At 33.9% G+C, this 18,202-nt stretch overlaps 1 protein-coding gene across 6 annotated transcripts in view; it reads right to left on the reverse strand.

Annotated features, from left to right (window-relative positions):
• TBCK (TBC1 domain containing kinase) overlaps positions 1–18,202 on the reverse strand; it is a 251,876-nt gene that overhangs the window by 47,729 nt on the left and 185,945 nt on the right. For all 6 annotated transcript variants that reach the window (XR_451833.2, XM_057547348.1, XM_007190994.3 and 3 more), the window contains one exon: positions 1,098–1,273. Coding sequence is in view for 5 of the 6 variants with exons in the window: in XM_057547348.1 (XP_057403331.1) it covers positions 1,098–1,273 (176 nt within the window). In the remaining variant the exon portion in view is untranslated. The remainder of the gene's footprint in view (positions 1–1,097; positions 1,274–18,202) is intronic.

The raw sequence follows: 18,202 nt of genomic DNA on the forward strand, positions 1-18,202 counted from the left end.
AACTTCTAGTATCCCTGAGGCCATAACATCAGGAACATGAACATTTATATTCTCTCCAAACTCAGGGGTCTCACAGTTTAGGGAAAGTAGAAACTTATCACAAAAAGATGGTGATGTACCATTTGAAATAGCAGGCTTTCAAACTGTATTTTCAGTAACCTAAGATTCTAGGGATTGCTTCAGGAGTTCTGTAAATGCATGGTTTGAATTTCATTTTAAAATTTCACTTCAAAAATTATGATTGAAAATATGCGCACGAAAACTTACATGCCAATTTTAGCATATAAGAAACCAACAACCTGCTAACCCTCATCTACATATAACCCTCATTTATAGTTAGTAAATGCTACAAATGTTAACTTATGAAGAAAATTAATTGTAAAAAACTTCTTCATTTATATTTTACATATTGAGATTTTAAGAAAGATTTTATTTTAAAAGGGAGTTACCTGGTGCCAAAAAAATTTGAAAATCATTTACCTAGATTCTAGAGTATAGAGCATCAAGGCATGCTTTACAAAAATCTGACAGATGATGAAAATAGAAGGAGAAAGACTGAACTATTACTATTTTGTAACTTTTCATACTTTAATGCCAAGCAAAACCACCAGAAGTTATGGTACATTTAATATTAAAATGTCAGTGGAAAATACTTTAACATGTTCTCTATAAGCCAATATTTTGAAAATTATAATAAATAAAAGTTCAGTGTTGAGATCTGGCTCACTTTCCTCTCTAGGCTATGAGGTAGACAAAGTAAATACTTACTCTTCATCTTTGCTGAAGTTTTATCTATACCAGGAAGGATTCAAATTCCCACAAGAACAGCAATATACAGCAGTGAAACACAAAAACCAAGAAAATAGCCCACTATTCTGGTGTTGCTTGGGAAATATTTTAAGGTTTCTGGTATGTAATGTTATCTTATGAAACATTATGCAAGTCTGTTCTGGCATCCAGTTTGAGAGTTATTTAGCTATCTGAATTCAGAGGAATCCCAACTATGTTCATTGTTCCTACCACATGCCCTTTAAGTTAAGAGGAAGCAATGTGAATGAAGCAGTACCACCCTTTAAAACCTCATGTGTAAAGGATACTCTTCACTATTCCGGATGTCAACTACCAGGAGCTTTGGCTTACTGGACTTTGTCTTCTTGGTGGGTGTTTTGAAGTGGCCTGTCACTGTAAGCTCACACAAGTCAATCAGGTCCTCTGCTGAAATCCGGGGTGATACTTCTGCCTTTAGGTCATTTAATGGAATGGATTCTCTTGACTGAAAAAAAATGCACAAACAACACAAACATTGAGAACATTATAGAGAGACAAACTATAGCCAGTACAGAATATCTTCAGGTTTTTTATATCAATCACTATAGCATATGGGAGAACAGGAAACTGTATCTCATTTTAGCAGTGTACTGTGTAACTGTATTCCCTACCACTGATGTTTACTTTTTTATTAGTCACACATATAGGAAAGCATTATTCTTTTGCTTCACTACAAGTTCCTGGCTCAAATGTGATAGAAAGAGATGAGGCAGAACTGACTGATTTAAGAAAGATTTGACCTTGGTGTTGGTTCCAATCAAATGCATCATATGTGAGGTGTTTTTTCAAAGGAAAGACCGATTGCCTTGTGAAATGGTAAGAACAGAAGGAGAGAGGAATCACTGACGAATTCATAACTTTCTGAAATTTTTTGTGTGTATCAGCAAAGAACTTTAATATGCTGCAAGCATGTTCCTCTGCAAATTAACTTTAGGAGATTAGTAAGTTATATTTTGGACAAATTATACTACTTTGCTTTTTTAAAAAAATAATTATAATATAAAAATACAGAATCTAGCTTTCCTTTTATTACACAGTTTTACATGCAATTTTACTATTCATTATACAATATCCACTTCGGGGCATAAAAGTAGAACTTCCTCTATACAATTTACGTCTTATTTAGTATCACTGACATTGGTATTTTCCTGTGTGACTAGGGTTTCAAATTCATGCAACTTTGTTTATTGACAATGGACAAGAATTTAGAATAACTATAGAACAGCTCTGAAAATGTCTATTATCATTTCTGCCCAAGAACCTGTACATACAATTATATTAAACTTAGATATGCAAACATCAGAAACCAATTGGTATGAGAATGACTTTTTAAAAAAATTAATATTCTGTTTTTAACCTAGAGTCAGAATTTATTTAGCAACGTTACTGATAAAAATTATCTTTCAGTAGAGTGGGCTTTCTGAAAGGGTTATCTGGATGTGTTAGTGATAATGCTAACCAAGCAAGCAAAAATCCAAACCTGGTAACAAGACAGGTATGTTACTGTGTCCATTAAACTACTGGAAGAATGACTTTGTCATGGTACCTGGAGTCTGAAATGGTAGACTTTTTTTTTGGTATATGGTGTTAGAGAATGTTCTAATTTCATTTTTTTACATGTAGCTGTCCAGTTTTCCCAGCACCACTTATTGAAGAGACTTTTTTGTCCATAGTACATTCTTGCCTCCTTTGTAGTAGATTTATTGACTATAGGTGTGTGGGTATATTTCTGGGCTCTCTATTCTGTTCCATTGATCTGTGTGTCTGTTTTTGTGCAAGTACCAGTTTTGATTACTGTAGCTTTGCAGTATAATCTCAAGTTAGGGAGCATGATTCCTCCAGTTCTGTTTTTCTTTCTCAAGATTGTTTTGGCTATTTGGGGTCTTTTGTGTTTTCATACAAATTTTAAAATTATTTATTCTAGCTCTGTGAAAAATGTCATTGGTATTTTGATAGGGATTGCATTGAATCTGTGTATTGCCTTGGGTAATATGATCGTTTAAACAATAGTAATTCTTCCAATCCAAGAACATGGTATATCTTTTCATCTGTTTGTGTCATCTTCAATTTCTTTCATCAATGTCTTATAGTTTTCCAAGTACAGGTCTTTTATCTCCTTAGGTAGGTTTATTCCTAGGTATTTTATTCTTTTTGATTTGATGGTAAATGGGATTGTTTCCTTAACTTCTCTTTCTGATAGTTCATTGTTAGTATATAGAAATGCAATAATTTTTATATATTAATTTTGTATCCTGCAACTTTACCTAATTCATCATCAGCTTTAGTAGTTTTCTGGTGGTGTCTTTAGGATTTTCTATGTATAGCATCATGTCATCTGCAAACAGTGACAGCTTTACTTCTTCCTTTCTAATTTTGATTCCTTTCATTTCCTTTTGTCTGATTCTGTGACTAGGACTTCCAATACTATGTTGAATAAAAGTGGTGAGAGTGGGCATCCTTGTCTCGTTCCTGGTCTTAGAGGAAATGTTTTTAGCTTTTTACCATTGAGTATGATGTTAGTTGTGGGTTTGTCATATACGGCCTCTATTATGCTGAGGTATTTTCCCTCTATGCCTGCTTTCTGGAGAGTTTTTTTTATCATAAATGGAAACTTTTTTATGCTTCAAAAGCTTTTTCTGCATCTACTGAGATAATCATATGGTTTTTATTCTTTAATTTGTTAATTTGGTATATCACACTGACTGATTTGCGGGTACTTAAAAATCCTTGCATCCCTGGCATATTAACTATGAGAATACAGAGCCAGTATCTAGAACACTCTTCCCATATTTTCTGTCATGGGTCCTGGCACTAACTTCAATCTAGTTACCCAGGACAGAAATCTGAAAATCATCATAGATTCTTCATTCTTCCTTATTCCTCCTTCCCATCTAACATATCCCCAAATTCCACCATAATAACTCTTGAATCTGTTGCCTGATTCACTGCTCTATCTCAGGGCTTCCATCATCCTTTACATGGACTGTAGAAGCTGTTTGCCCCTCTTGCTGCCTCCTTTTTTCTCTGCTTTGCTCTTCATTTAAAGTCATCCCTTCTAATCTATATGCCAAATGCCATGAGTTAAAATAAAAATCTCATCATGTAAATTTTATAATTAAATATACCTCCATGGCTTCTAGACACTGATGGAGTGAAATCCAAATTCCTTGGTATAGAATATAAAGCCTTTTATAAATTGGTCTCTGTCTATAATAGGCAGAAGACCATAGGCTTTGGAGTCAGACTACCAGGACTCAAATCTTGGCCTCCCACTCATCAGTGTGTGACTTTGGGCATGATATTTAACCGCTCTGCCCAATTTCTTCATCTATAAAGTGGGATAACAGCATTTATCTGAATCCTCCTAGGCTGCTGTAAGAATTAAATGTTAATCTATATAAAATATTTAGAATAGTGTCTGACACAGTGTCAGAGTTCAATAAATGTTTGTTATCTTTCACCTTTTTTTCTCATCCCTCACCACCTTGTACCTTGTACTTTGGCATTAGCAGACTATTTGCCTTTTTATACCACTGTGTCACCTTTGCCCACGTTGTTCCCTCTGCTTAGAATGCTGTACTTTGTCCATCTAATAAATCCCTGCTCACCTTACAAGTATCAGCTCAAATACTACTTTCTCTGTGAAGAAAGTCTTTTTGACTCCTGGCAGTCTTACTTAGTTTTTCTTCTGTGTCCGCATAGGTATCAGGTACACATCTTTATTATAATAGGATTATTTACTTCCCACTAGACTGAGAGCTCCTCAAGGATAAGGAAAATGACTTTTATGCCTATGTCTTCCCCAGGTCTCAGCAAATTATCTGGCACATAAAAGATATTAAAATATATTTGTTGAATATAAATGAATAAAATGGTTTTTCTAAGTCTTCTATTACTTTTCCTGAGTAACTTTGTGCTATGTATGTGTTTCCCAAACAACATGTATATACCTCCATCATAGTAATTATTATACTTGTAATACATTATCTGTTTCTCCTCTTGACTTACAACATCCTTGAATGCAGGTTCTGTGTCTTTTCATATTTGTATCTCCAAAAGATAGCACAAGGTCTGGAACCAAAAAAACTTAATAGATATTTAATGAATGAGCGAGTGAATAAAAATATGATTAAATAACATTATAGAGTCTATTGTTATGTCTGGATTACTAGACAGACTCTTCAGGGATGGCAAATCATCAGATTCTCTCTAGCCTCTGGGCACTGTAACGGTTAATCAAGAACACTGAAATCTGTGTCTGCCTCAATAATTTCTCACAGCCATCTCTCCTTTCCTCAACTGAAAAATTGAAGATGACAGTTGCTACCATATAAGCTTACAAAATGTACTCTAATTAATTGAAAGAAGTTAGGTGTATCTAAAGAAGGCAAAAAAATAAACACACACAAAAAACTATCCCTAGGAAAGTAGGCAAAATAATTTAGTGATAATAAAAATATGAATGAAGGAAAAAATAGATTAAAAAAAAATAGAGTTGAAACTTCGGGGAATATCAATAAAACTAGAAAACCTGTATGTGAACTGTGTGCACGATAAGAAATGAGAAAAATATAAACAACCATATTTATATATTTTTTCTTTCTCTACATATTTTCTTTATATATCGCCCTTTCTTTCTTTCTTTCTTTTTCTCTCCCTCTTTCTTCCTTCCTTCCTTCCTAATTATCTATAAATGAGAAAGAATATAAGTATGTAAAAAATTTGAAAAGATAAAAAAAATTGATTCCAAATATTCCCAAAAGAATATAAAATCTGAATAGACCTAAATATCCATAGGCCTAAGTAGAGCTGAAGAGAACTGATGAATGATATGTGTGTGTGTGTGTGTGTGTGTGTGTGTATTCAAAAGCCACAGAAAAACTGAATAGACTTTGTAAATACAGGTAAAATTTTAGTTTTTAAATGATTACTTTAAAGGAAGGTGCCAAACACATTTTTTTCCTGAAGCAATTCTATCTCATAACTGTTCCAAGGCAAAGAAAACATTGAAAGGTTCTTTTATGAAGTGACCGTAACCTAATACTTAAATCTAACAAAGATAGCATTAAACACCCCCCCAATATTCCTTAAGAATATAGATTCTTAAAAAAAATCTCAAAACTAGAAACTGAATGCAGTAGCAATTTAAAAGAATGGCATACTATGACAAAGTAGGGCATATTCCAGGAATGAAGGACGGTTCAATATTAGGACAATTTTAAACATAATTCATCACCTTTAATTAGTCAAAGGATATGAAGTATGTAATCATCACTGTAGGTGACACAAAGCCATATGTGATAAAACTTCACATTTATTCCCAGTTTTAGAAAAAGAAAAACTCATGGTAAACACATATCAGAAGGAAAGTTAATTAGAACAATGAAAGATTTCATTAAGGCAGATGTTCTTTATCTCAAATATTTGACATGATAATTAATGATGAACCACAGAGGCAGACTTATTAAAATAAAAATGGAGAAATATAATGTAGCTATCAGCATTATTATTTTTATTGTTATGAAAGTTGCTGTGGAGATAATAAGAAAAATAAATACTGAGTGTAAATATTGGAAAAAATATATATTTCTTAGACAATAGTCTTCTTAGAAAATCTAGAATAATCAGAGGAAAATCCAATAAAACTGGTAAGAATTTGGTACGGTTTTAGTTACAACATACATACAACAAAATCATTAGCTTTTCTCTACAGCAGCAGCAGCCAGTAAGAAAACACAAGGAGCAAAAGCTTTCAATCACAATATCAAACTATTCCTCCAAAACAAAATACTTAGAAATAAGAGAATCACATTTAAAGAAAATGAAAGAGTTCTGTGATGGGCATTTGAAAAACCTGAGAGACATAAAATGCTATCTGGAAAGAAAGATTCAATATTAAAAGATCTTTATTTTTCCTCAGAACAATGTATTAATATATTACAATTTAATCAAAACTCTAAAAGGATCTTTCATTTTGATTTTGAAATAAAAATTCTAAAGTTCATTTGACTAAATAGGTGAGAATGTCAAGAAAATGTTGAAAAATAATAAAATACATTGTTATATGTTAAAACTGTATAAAATAACACCACATGATATTGCACCAGAATAGACTAGAAGACTAACAGGACATAATGGGATGCACAGAAACAGACTCCAATACATATAAGTATTTGGTAAAAGAATAGGATTCCATATCAAATCACTGGGGGAAAGGGTATATTATTTAGGATATAGTGTTGGTGCCATTTATTACCTAGAATAAAATAAAATCATGTTTCTATCTTATACTACAAAGCAAAATGATTTATAAGTGGAACAAAAAATTATGTGTAAAAACTGGAATCACAAAAGAATAAGTATTGATGACTAAAATTATTTTTAAGCATACGGAAAAAGCTGAACTCTTAAAGAAGAGAAATATATGTGAAAAAAATTTAAGATGCCCTTATTATATAAAGAACTCTTTTAATCAATAACACAAACCAATAAGAAAAAAATCTGCTTAGTTAAAATGAAGGGAGGGGAGATGTATACACATACTTGACAAAATAAATACAAATAGGTAAAGAAAATTTTTTTACCTCAATCACAGAAATATTAAAAAAACGTATATACAATCATAGAAATAGAAAAAGTATGTAAGTGTTCTGGGATATCTTTTGTTTGTCCCTCCAGATTCACTCTCCATTGGCTCCTGCCTCGTTCTCTGCTGGGTGGAAGACTCTATTTGCAACTACAAGAGGGACCCTCGGTCCTCTGGCTTTTAAGGTGGTACAGACAATAGGGAGAGTAAGGTCAGGATATATATTCCCCTGGTTCCCTACTTGAAAAGTCACCTTGGCCTGGCTATGTTTGTTGACCAAAGGTCACTGTTCCTCTCAAGATGGCTTTCTCTACCTGCTTCTCCTTTTTCATGTTCTGATAACCTCTTCCTCCCTGATCCCTTTTGGCCTTTAGGTTGTAACAGGGCTGTCGCTAATGTTCATAATTTACTGCATTATCTCTTACATTTTCACCAACATTCCACGATTATCTTTGTAACTATTATACCTTTGTAATTATTATAACCATTCTTGAATTATCCTAATTTGAGTGTACAATCTTTTGCTGTTGGTTAAACTCTGACAGTAAGTGTGTAGGGAAGAACTCTAAAATACTCATTTTAAGGCACATGAAAAGATGCTCAACATTGTTAATTATTTGAGAAATGCAAATCAAAACTACGATAAGGCACCACCTCACACGGGTCAGAATGGCCATCATTAAAAAGTCTACAAATAAAAAATGCTGGAGAGGGTGTGGAGAAAAGGGAACCCTTCTACACTGTTGGTGGGAATGTAAGTTGGTACAGCCACTGTGGAAAACGGTATGGAGGTTCCTCAAAAAACTAAAAACAGAGCTACCATATGATCCAGCAATCTCACTCCTGGGCATATATCTGGATAAAGCTATAATTCAAAAAGATACATGCACCCCTATGTTCATAGCAGCACTATTCACAATAGCCAAGACACGGAAACAACCTAAATGTCCATCAACAGATGAATGGATAAAGAAGATGTGGTATATATATACAATGGAATACTTCTCAGCCATAAAAAAGAACAAAATAATGCCATTTGCAGCAACATACAAGCAACTGGAGATTATCATACTAAGTGAAGTAAGTCAGAAGGAGAAAGACAAAGACCATATAATATCACTTATATGTGGAATCTAAAATATGACACAAATGAACCTATCGATGAAACAGAAACAGAATCACAGACATAGAGAACAGACTGGTGGTTGCCAAGGGGGAGAGGTTTGGGAGACAGATGGATTGGGAGGTTGGAGTTAGTAGATGTAAGCTTTTATATACAGAATGGATAAACAACAAGGTCCTACTGTATAGCACAGAGAACTATATTCAATATCTTACGATAAACCATAATGGGAAAGAATATTAAAAAAAAAGAATGTATATATACGTATAACTGAATCAGTTTGCTGTACATAGTAATTAACACAACATTGTAAACCAACCATACTTCAATAAAAATCAATAAGTAAAATAAAATACATATGTTTTAGATGTGTGAATCAACATAAACTTTCTGGAGAAAAAATTGGTAATATGCATTAAAAACTTTCAAATATGCATGCAATAGAAATTTCTTTTTAGAAATTTGTTCCATGGACATAATCACAGATTGTACAAAGTAGTATGGAAAAATATTTATCAACACATATTGTTTTTCTTAAATTATGAAAAACTGGAAATAATGTCAACACATGATAAAAGGTGATAGGATAAATAAGTAACAATGAATTCATATAAAGAAATACCATTCATGCATTAAAATCATATTTTAGAAAAATACTACTTAGTAGAGGAAATATTCAGGATATATTATCAAGGGGAAGAAGACCCTATAAAACAATAAATTCACCACGATACCAGTTTGGTGATGTATATCATAGTGACTATGTGAGTGCGTGTGTAAACACATGCATGTGTGTATAAATATATTTTCATATATATAAGAATGATGCATAGAAATGGTAAGAGTGGTAATCTGTGAGTCAGTAGAATTAACATGGTTTTTTTCTTAATGATTTTCTGTTTTTAAATTTTAATAATTAAGCATGAGCTGTTTTTGAAAATTTAAACACTTATAAAAATATGAGATTGTTTTCAACCAGCACTATTATATACTTCTCTTAAATACTTCATAACTATGAATCTAATCTGTCTGAAGACAATTCTTTTCAAATATTTACAGAAATATAAAAAGGCTTCACAAATAAGAACTCATGGCTATATTCACCATTGTAGGTAATCAGATCTGGCACTAGAAAACATATAGAGATGTTAAAGGAAAACAATAAAATCACTATTATTCTTAAATTCTGATAAGTTTTAAAATGATTAAAAAAAGGATCAGCAAGTAGGGCAGGCTTTCATGCATTCAAGTTCAGAAAGGAGACACACAAAACTTAATGTAGACAATTGAATAAAAAATGTTTGAAGTTCACTGGAATGTTTCATTGGTAAGGACTACTCTTTTTTGCATGAAGAAATATTTGAATAAACTGATGTTTATCCACCTCTTCATCAAATGTATGAAGAATTTAGAGAAAAGGGCCTGTTGGCTATGTGGAAGAATATTTAACATACTTTTCCAAACTTCTACCAACACAAATGTAAATTACATTATCATCACTAAATAATTATAAAGTTTTCCTTGTTTAACGTAAGATAGTAGAAATTACTTAGTAGATTACTGCCTAAATGGCTGATATTTTTCTTAGCAAGAATTGTATTTCCTTTAAGAGTAATATATTTTGATCCTGCTCTCAGAAACAGCTTTGTATGTGATCATACTCATAATGTATATTAGAAGGTTAAAAACAAAACAACAAACACCCTTCATTATGGAAGGAAGCAACTGTCATATATTATGCTATTTTGTGTGTGTTTGTGAGTGTGTGTGTGTGTTTAGGGGGAGGGTGAGAAGGAGGGATAAAATCTTAATATAAATAATTACCCTCTCTTCCAAATCCTTGGAAATTAAGGATTCCAAAAGATATTTATAGCACCTGGGTATACATGAGGCCAGGAGTGCTGCTTTCAGAAGATACATGATAGATTTGATAGTTTCTTAAAGCTTTTGAGGGATTTTCTCAGGGACTGGATGACCTCAAAATGTCTAGAGTACTGGTTCTTTGAGTCTTTTTAAAATCTCTTCACTTTGGAAGCAAAGTAACATTTATTAAATATCTACTTTATAATTCTAGAACCTAAAATAAGGCAGCACAGGAAGTGACACACATTGCATACATTTCCTATAGAGATCTACCTTAATTTCGGGCAAAAACACTTAGAAAGACTATTAAATTTCACCGAATAATTGGAATTGGAACACCACCTGTAACACTAAAGATAATCTTCTAAAAGAAAGGTGGAAATATAAATCAGAAAGCATGAAAAGCAAAAGTAGGCATGTTTATAAGGCAGGAAACATCACAGGGCTAATCATGTATTAAATAATGTATGTTTCAACACGATGAAAATAAACTTTCTTTAGGACAACTTATAAAAGCAAAACTCTACTCAAGGATCTTTTCAAGTGACATATCATGTTTCTAGGAGAGAGACTGGATCAATATAAACATGCTGATGACAACAAACAGCCAGGTATATCAATAGCTTAAATTTCTTAGATTTCTTTTGTATCTCTCATAGCAAGAGATGAGAGGGTCTGGCCCAGAGAAGGTGCTGAAATGTTTGATAAATAAATGCATGTATGTGTAACAGGATGCTGAATGATGTTGTCCCTAGGTTGAAACAAAGAGGTTCTAATTGCTACCAAATAATAGAAACTGCCAACAAAAGCCACCAATGTCTCCCCCAGGGCTGAGAAGGGACAGAAATTACTCTACTACTTCCAACTATCATCCCAGCATCCCCTTTGTTCAAGATAAAATGCCCTTCCGTTCTCATCCTGCAGGGTAGAGAAGTGGGTGTTTCTGGACACTTAAATCACTCCCCCCTCCCTCACGAGGCAAGTGAGGGGGAGTGCCCAAGACAATCATTTGTAGAGATTCGAGCATATCTGAAAGAAGGGGTGGTTGACATTCTGTTTTGTAGTAGAATGCCTGTTTGCACAGAAGACTTAATAATCTGTCCTATACCTATCTGAGCAGGCAAGAAGTAAGGAGACGTGGCAGTGCTGAGAGAGAGGTTGGTAAGATGCTTACCTTCTCAGACCTTACATTTCTAAGCTGTATTGCGAAAAGGATGACACTTACCTCACGAATTTACTGTGAGGCTCAATTGATATAATAAGTGTAAAAATGTTTGGTAGACTGTAGATCTTTATATAAAATAAGTTGTTATTAAAATCCACATCCCAAATGAAGCAGCTTGAATTTCATGGTAAAGTCTTATTACAGTCTAAATTTTTACTAAATCACCAATTAACAAATATTTAATCTACTAGCTTTGTGCTGGCCATCTTGAGAGAGATAAAATATCATTTCCACCTCAAAGAGTCCCTAATCTGGTTGGAAAAAAAAGACTAACATAAAAGCAATAATATATATACGTGTGTGTGTGTATGTGGGCCTTGACTTTTCAAAGTATTAAGGTAATAAATGATATCAAATACAAAAAAAAAGCAATAACAAACTATACAATAATAACAGAAAACATTTATATGGTGCTTACTATGTGCTGGTCACTATGATAAGCACTTGACATATATGAGCTTATTTCAGTGTTGCAACAATTCTATGAGGTAGGTTTTATTATTTTGATCATTTTATAGATGAGGAAATTGGGGCAGAGAAAGGTTAAATAACTTAACAAAGGCTACATAATCAGTAAGTAACAGAGCCAGGATTCAAATTTAGTCTGGCTCTGGAGTCTGAGCTCTTAACCACATCATTACACTGCTTCTCTTATAAGATTCCATGTATGGAATCACAGCTACATACTATAAGAATACAGAATAAACACAATATGGGGAGAAGTAGTTACCAAAATATAGGTGGAGGAAGTAGTACTTCAGTCAGGAAATATCAGTAAGGTTTAGAAAAGTAGAAAGGAGGGTACTTCCCTGGTGGCGCAGTGGTTAAGAATCCACCTGCCAGTGCAGGGGACACGGGTTCTATCCCTGGTCCGGAAGATCTCACATGCCGCGGAGCAACTAAGCCCATGTGCCACAACTACTGAGCCTGGGCTCTAGAGCCCGTGAGCCACAACTACTGAGCCCGCATGCCACAACTACTGATCCCGCATGCTGCAATTGCTGAAGCCCGCGTTCCTAGAGCCTGTGCTCCGCAACAACAGAAGCCACTGCAATGAGAAGCCAGCACACTGCAATGAAGAGTAGCCCCTGCTTGCTGCAACTAGAGAAAGCCCGCGCGCAGCTGAAAACCCAAGACAGCCATAAATAAATAAATAAATAAATAAATAAATAAAAGAAAAATGAAGAAGAGTGTTGCACAAGTAGGTAACTGTAAGAGTTCTGAAGTGTGAATGAGCGTGGAAACAGTCCATAAATAATTACTGAGCACCTACTAGGTACCATGCAATGTGCTTGGGATACATTAATGAACAAAACAAAGATACTTGTTCGTATAGAACTTACAGTCAATGGCTATGAAAAAGACAATGAAGAGACTAGTCTTACTGAGCTGAGCATCATCCTGGGAATTAGAGGGAAACAGTATTGAGTAAGTAGGTAGGGGACAGATCATGAGGGCTCTGAAAGACAGAGAAGCTCAAGGATATAAGATTTTTGGAGGAATGTGTCACATGTTAACAGCAGTATCTTAGGAAGGTTAATTTGGCCATATTTTGAAGGATGAATTAGAGATGGGAAAAATGATAGGCAGAAAGACTTGTTAGAAAGTGAATTTTATGAAGATTTAGATTAAGTGATGACACTGGAAATCGAGAGCTTTGCTCATTACCTTCTCTTTTCCTTCAGTCATTCCCCTGGCCTACAAATACAGTTTTGTATTGGCCTACAGATTTTTCCTAGGCCTACAAATACATCCAATTCTCTCCCATTCATAGTGAAAGATAAACATAAAGAATGAATACTAAATAATAAAATTACTCTCCAAGGGGCAAGTACTTCCCTAGCTACTATCCCTCTACTTTCTCATCTCCACTTTCTTTTCATTCACTCCAGAACTTACTGCAACTTGGTTTCTGTCATGATACATAAGGAGTGGTTCATTTGCCAGGAGAAAGTGTACAGTTTGGGAACACTTCTTTAAAAAGGTAACATTTGAGTTGAGATTAAAAGGATGAAGAGGAGTTTGCCAAGTAAAGAAGTGGGGCTTTACATGCATATTCTGTGTGAAGCAACTCTATCAAACACACGGGGAAGGTGTTTTGATTCTACTTCTAGGGCTTCGGTTCTACCTCTAGGAGGTATGCTGAATAAAGCCTTTCTCATTTAAAATCCTTTCCACATTTGTTTCAATTCATCCTGGCATGAACAAGGCAGAAATTTCAGTCAGGTTGCTATTTTCATTTTGAAAGAATTTTTAAAAGTTTAGTTTACAAGTATGTAACCAGAGTGTCTCAGGTTTACAACCCCTGTTCCATACTGATACTGGTCTCTTCCAATAAATACACCATGAGCTCCTTGAAAGCAGGGACTAGGACTTGTTTGTTTTTATACTTCTACTACCTAGCAGAGAGCCTGGAACTCAGTAGCTATTCAGTAAAATTGGGTGTATTGATAAAGGGGAAGAATATATGAGAGGCATTGTAAGAAAATATATGGAAGATAAAGGACAGGGATGAGTAAATGATGGCTTTTATGTTTTGGACATGGGTGATTAAGGGAGAAAAGAAGATAGTAACAGTGAGATAGTAGATAAGGCGAAGACAAGTTCTGATGTAGATGTATAAAATTGAGGGTGCCTAGGGTCTACCAAGTTGAAGTGTTGAAATGCAGTTGGAGACATAAACTGGTGTTTGGGAGAAGTCATGGTTAGAGGATCATATTTTTGGAATTATCCACATAAAAACTGCAGTTTAAGTCATGAGAAATAATACACAATTTTTGAAGAAAAAAGGAAAAAATGTTAATTTTGTTAGGCACAGATATACACTGCTGAGAAAATCTTAAACTATGTAAACTATTAACAAGGCTTAGAATACATAAAGTTGAGATTTTTTAGAGCAATATCCATCAATTCTTGTTTTCCCCCATGTCTACAATAGGCTCTGCTTTCTTAGTGCTAGATATTTCTAGCTCATGTATGAGGAGGGACAGGCTTTTGCAAATGGTACAGGCAGACATTAACTACCATTCTCAAAGGAATTTTAACAAAGAAAAACTATCGTCAAAAACTTTATCAATCTGCAAAGCTACTTTTATCCCTATATTTAAAACAATAAATTGTTTAAATGTCATTATAGTATTTTCATTTCTCCTTGTTTTTAGGGAAAATAGGTAAGGTTACTATTTCTAAGATATAGAAATATGGCATCTGAAATGGAATTCTAGGTAAGGTTACTATTTCTAAGATATAGAAATATAGCATCTGAAATGGAGTCTGAAATAAAACTATCATGCTCTGGAAGCTGTGTAATACAGCTGTCATACTAGAGAGAATATTTTTCTCCCTCAAATAAAAGAGATACTGTACATGAATATGAAACACAAAGAAGAATGGAGATAGAATTTTTTCAGTGATTAGGGATTTTATGCTAAAATTTTCATAGACGTGCTCCTGAAAAATTGTGTGTAAGCTAAATTTCTGTAAAGAAAGTAATTTTCTCTTTGATATACAATATTGATATTTTGAGATATTTCATCTCTCTGGGCCTCAGTTTTCTCATGTATAAAATGAAGGGGCAGGATCAGATATCTTATGTTTGTTTTAGCTTTAGAATTCTATGACATATTTTTCTGATTGATTTTCAACTGCTAATATTTCACAAAACTCTTGCTTACCTCTTAGGACAAAAGTTAGAAACCTACACATAATATTTAATGACACCAAAGGAGTTTCTACTTAAAGAGATTCAGGAATGATTCTAATTGTGAGGCTTAGTAAAGTATTATTCATAAAGCATGACATGCTTATATAAACTTGGATTAATAAGAACTTATGCCTTTCAAAGACAAGTAGCTGGGAAACATTTCATAGTTTAAAGTGGTTTGAAGTGAGGGTGGAAGAAATGGAGGCGGTAAGTGAAGAATTCTCATAGGGATTTAAGGATCAAAAACAGGGTCAACATGGCAATGAGTTGGGGGGAGTGGTGGTTCTGGTATTACTCTATACAGTTTTCTAAAAGATTCTGGAAATAATTTTCCATATAAAACCAGAACCTGACAGATTTCCTGGGTTGAGGTAAACAAGATGGAAATGTTAAACATGAGAGTGGCTCCACTCAGCTGAGCTCCCAAAAGGTAGAACTTGTGAAACCTTCCTTCTGGAATGCGACAGAGCTTCTGTTCCACATAGAACTTTACGGTCATCTTTCAATGGCAGCAGAAATGCAGGAAGTAGAGCCAGCTGGTGACTAAGAGGTATTTTAGTCAAACTGATATTCTCATCTCAAACTCTACCTTTCCAAGGTACAGCCTTTACTTGAACTGGGTTACTGACTTCATCACCCTTCTCTCTCACTCTTACTCTTTTCCTTATACATAGAAGGAAATTTTTGTTCATGTGTTCCTTGTCACTTGGGAAATCCCCCCATCACTCCCCTCACTATATAACCAAAGTCAAGTAAACAACCAAAATACTCTGGCTGGAAGCTTCAGTAAATCCTGACGGGAGAAAGTCTAGAGATCTACCTCTCTCGTCCTTATTGCTGTACCAAGGACAAGGCTGGTGAGATCTCTAACGTGCTTGTGGTATTAACTGTTATTACCATGACTAATATCTGGTGGAATGATCAGCTAATATCATGTATCAGCCAACCACTGTTATTTGATATATAATCGAGATACCTTAAGTGAAGGGAAATTCAAAATTTTAGTTGTGAAGAAAGAAGACTTTAAAATTGAAGGATACTTACTTGTCTCTAATCTCTAATCATTTATTTTAACACACAACAAACCATTCCAGACAATTCTTATAAGAATATAGATACAGAAGTTTCAATGTTCATAATGTACTCAGCTGTATTTCAAACTTCTCTCACATAAATCAAGAGATTCTGATTTTAATGAGATCAGAAAGGTTATGTATATGTAACAACCAGGCTAAAGCCAGAGATCATCAAGATGTACTTTAGGTTTATAACACACAATATTACAGAATATGAACTGATTAATCTAATGGATAATTTCCATGATGTTAAATTGGTTAGTACCCATTTCTTAAAAAATATTTTCTTATTGAAAATGAAAGTATTTCAAGGGCAAACTAATTTTTGAATTCATTTCGGATCTGACTAGAGTTCTAGATTCCAAAACATAAATTGGGCATGAAAAAAATATAGAATTTTTATAAGAAAATCTAATTATTTTATTTACAAAAAGTCTGTTTGGGGATTCCCTGGTGGCGCAGTGGTTGAGAATCTGCCTGCCAAAGCAGGGGACACGGATTTGGCCCCTGGTCTGGGAAGGTCCCACATGCCGCAGAGAAACTAGGCCCGTGAGCCGCAACTACTGAGCCTGCGCGTCTGGAGCCTGTGCTCCACAACAAGAGAGGCCGCGACAGTGAGAGGCCCGCGCACCGCGGTGAAGAGTGGCCCCCGCCTGCCACAACTAGAGAAAGCCCTCGCACAGAAACGAAGACCCAACACAGCCAAAAAAATAAATTAAAAAAAAAAAAAAGTCTGTTAAATGTAACAGCAATTACAACTAACAAATTATCAGCTATAATGCAATGGAAAAATTTCTGCAAAATTTATTCTAGATATATTCTATCTTAAAGTTGTTAAAAAATGTCTTCATATCCTCCTTTTGGCTTAATACAACTTAATATGCAATAAAAAAGTAATCTAAGAAAAGGAAAAATATTTGATAAAAGAGTTACAGGCAATATTTCTTGTGGTGAAGTAAACCTTTAAAATATTATAGTAACTATAAAATGTACAGATATATTTCAACAATTATATACTGTAATAAAATTAAAAAAATTTTATTTGGCATTTCTGGCCACATTGACAGACATTTCAATGTATTCAAAAGTATTTTTTCTAGAAAAAAAATAAAATAGATATTCTGTTGTAAAACCAGATGATAAATTTATTGGTTAAAACACATGAAGCTACTTTAATTGAAATGATAATAATGCTATAAATGGTAAGAATACTATATATAATCAAGAATTAACCAACAAATGACTAATAAATTAAAAAGTCAGAAGCTGGTACTAGCCTCTCAGATAAATGATGGTGATAATGATGACAACAGTGAAAACTTAGTGTTTACTATGTGCCGCAGTGTTCTGAATATATTAACTAATTTAATACTCACGATAATCCTATGAAGTATATAATATTATTATCTCTATTTTATGGACAAGGAAACAGGTCACATAGCTGGTGTGGCAGAGCTGGGGTTCAAAAATTCTAGTCTGTGTTCTTTACCACTATGTCAAACTCTTTGTAAAGCCAACAGTCTTTCTGTATACATAACCAGCTGGAAAATATAATGAAATAAAATATCCCAATAATAATGGCAACAGAAAGGTTAAAATAGTAATAATGCTAATAAGAAATACATGAGAAACCTTTAAAATGCCACAGAAGAACTAAAAGACATGGATAAATAGAAAAGCATACCCTGCTTTTGGAAAAAATAAACTCTCCATACTGTATACCAATTTTCTCTACTTATTTATAAATTTAATTTAATCACAATATAAATACCAAAATGGTTTTTTTTTTCAGGGGAGG

Source organism: Balaenoptera acutorostrata, chromosome 5 (genome assembly GCF_949987535.1).
Source record: "Balaenoptera acutorostrata chromosome 5, mBalAcu1.1, whole genome shotgun sequence".
In the NCBI taxonomy this organism is placed as follows: Eukaryota; Metazoa; Chordata; class Mammalia; order Artiodactyla; family Balaenopteridae; genus Balaenoptera; species Balaenoptera acutorostrata.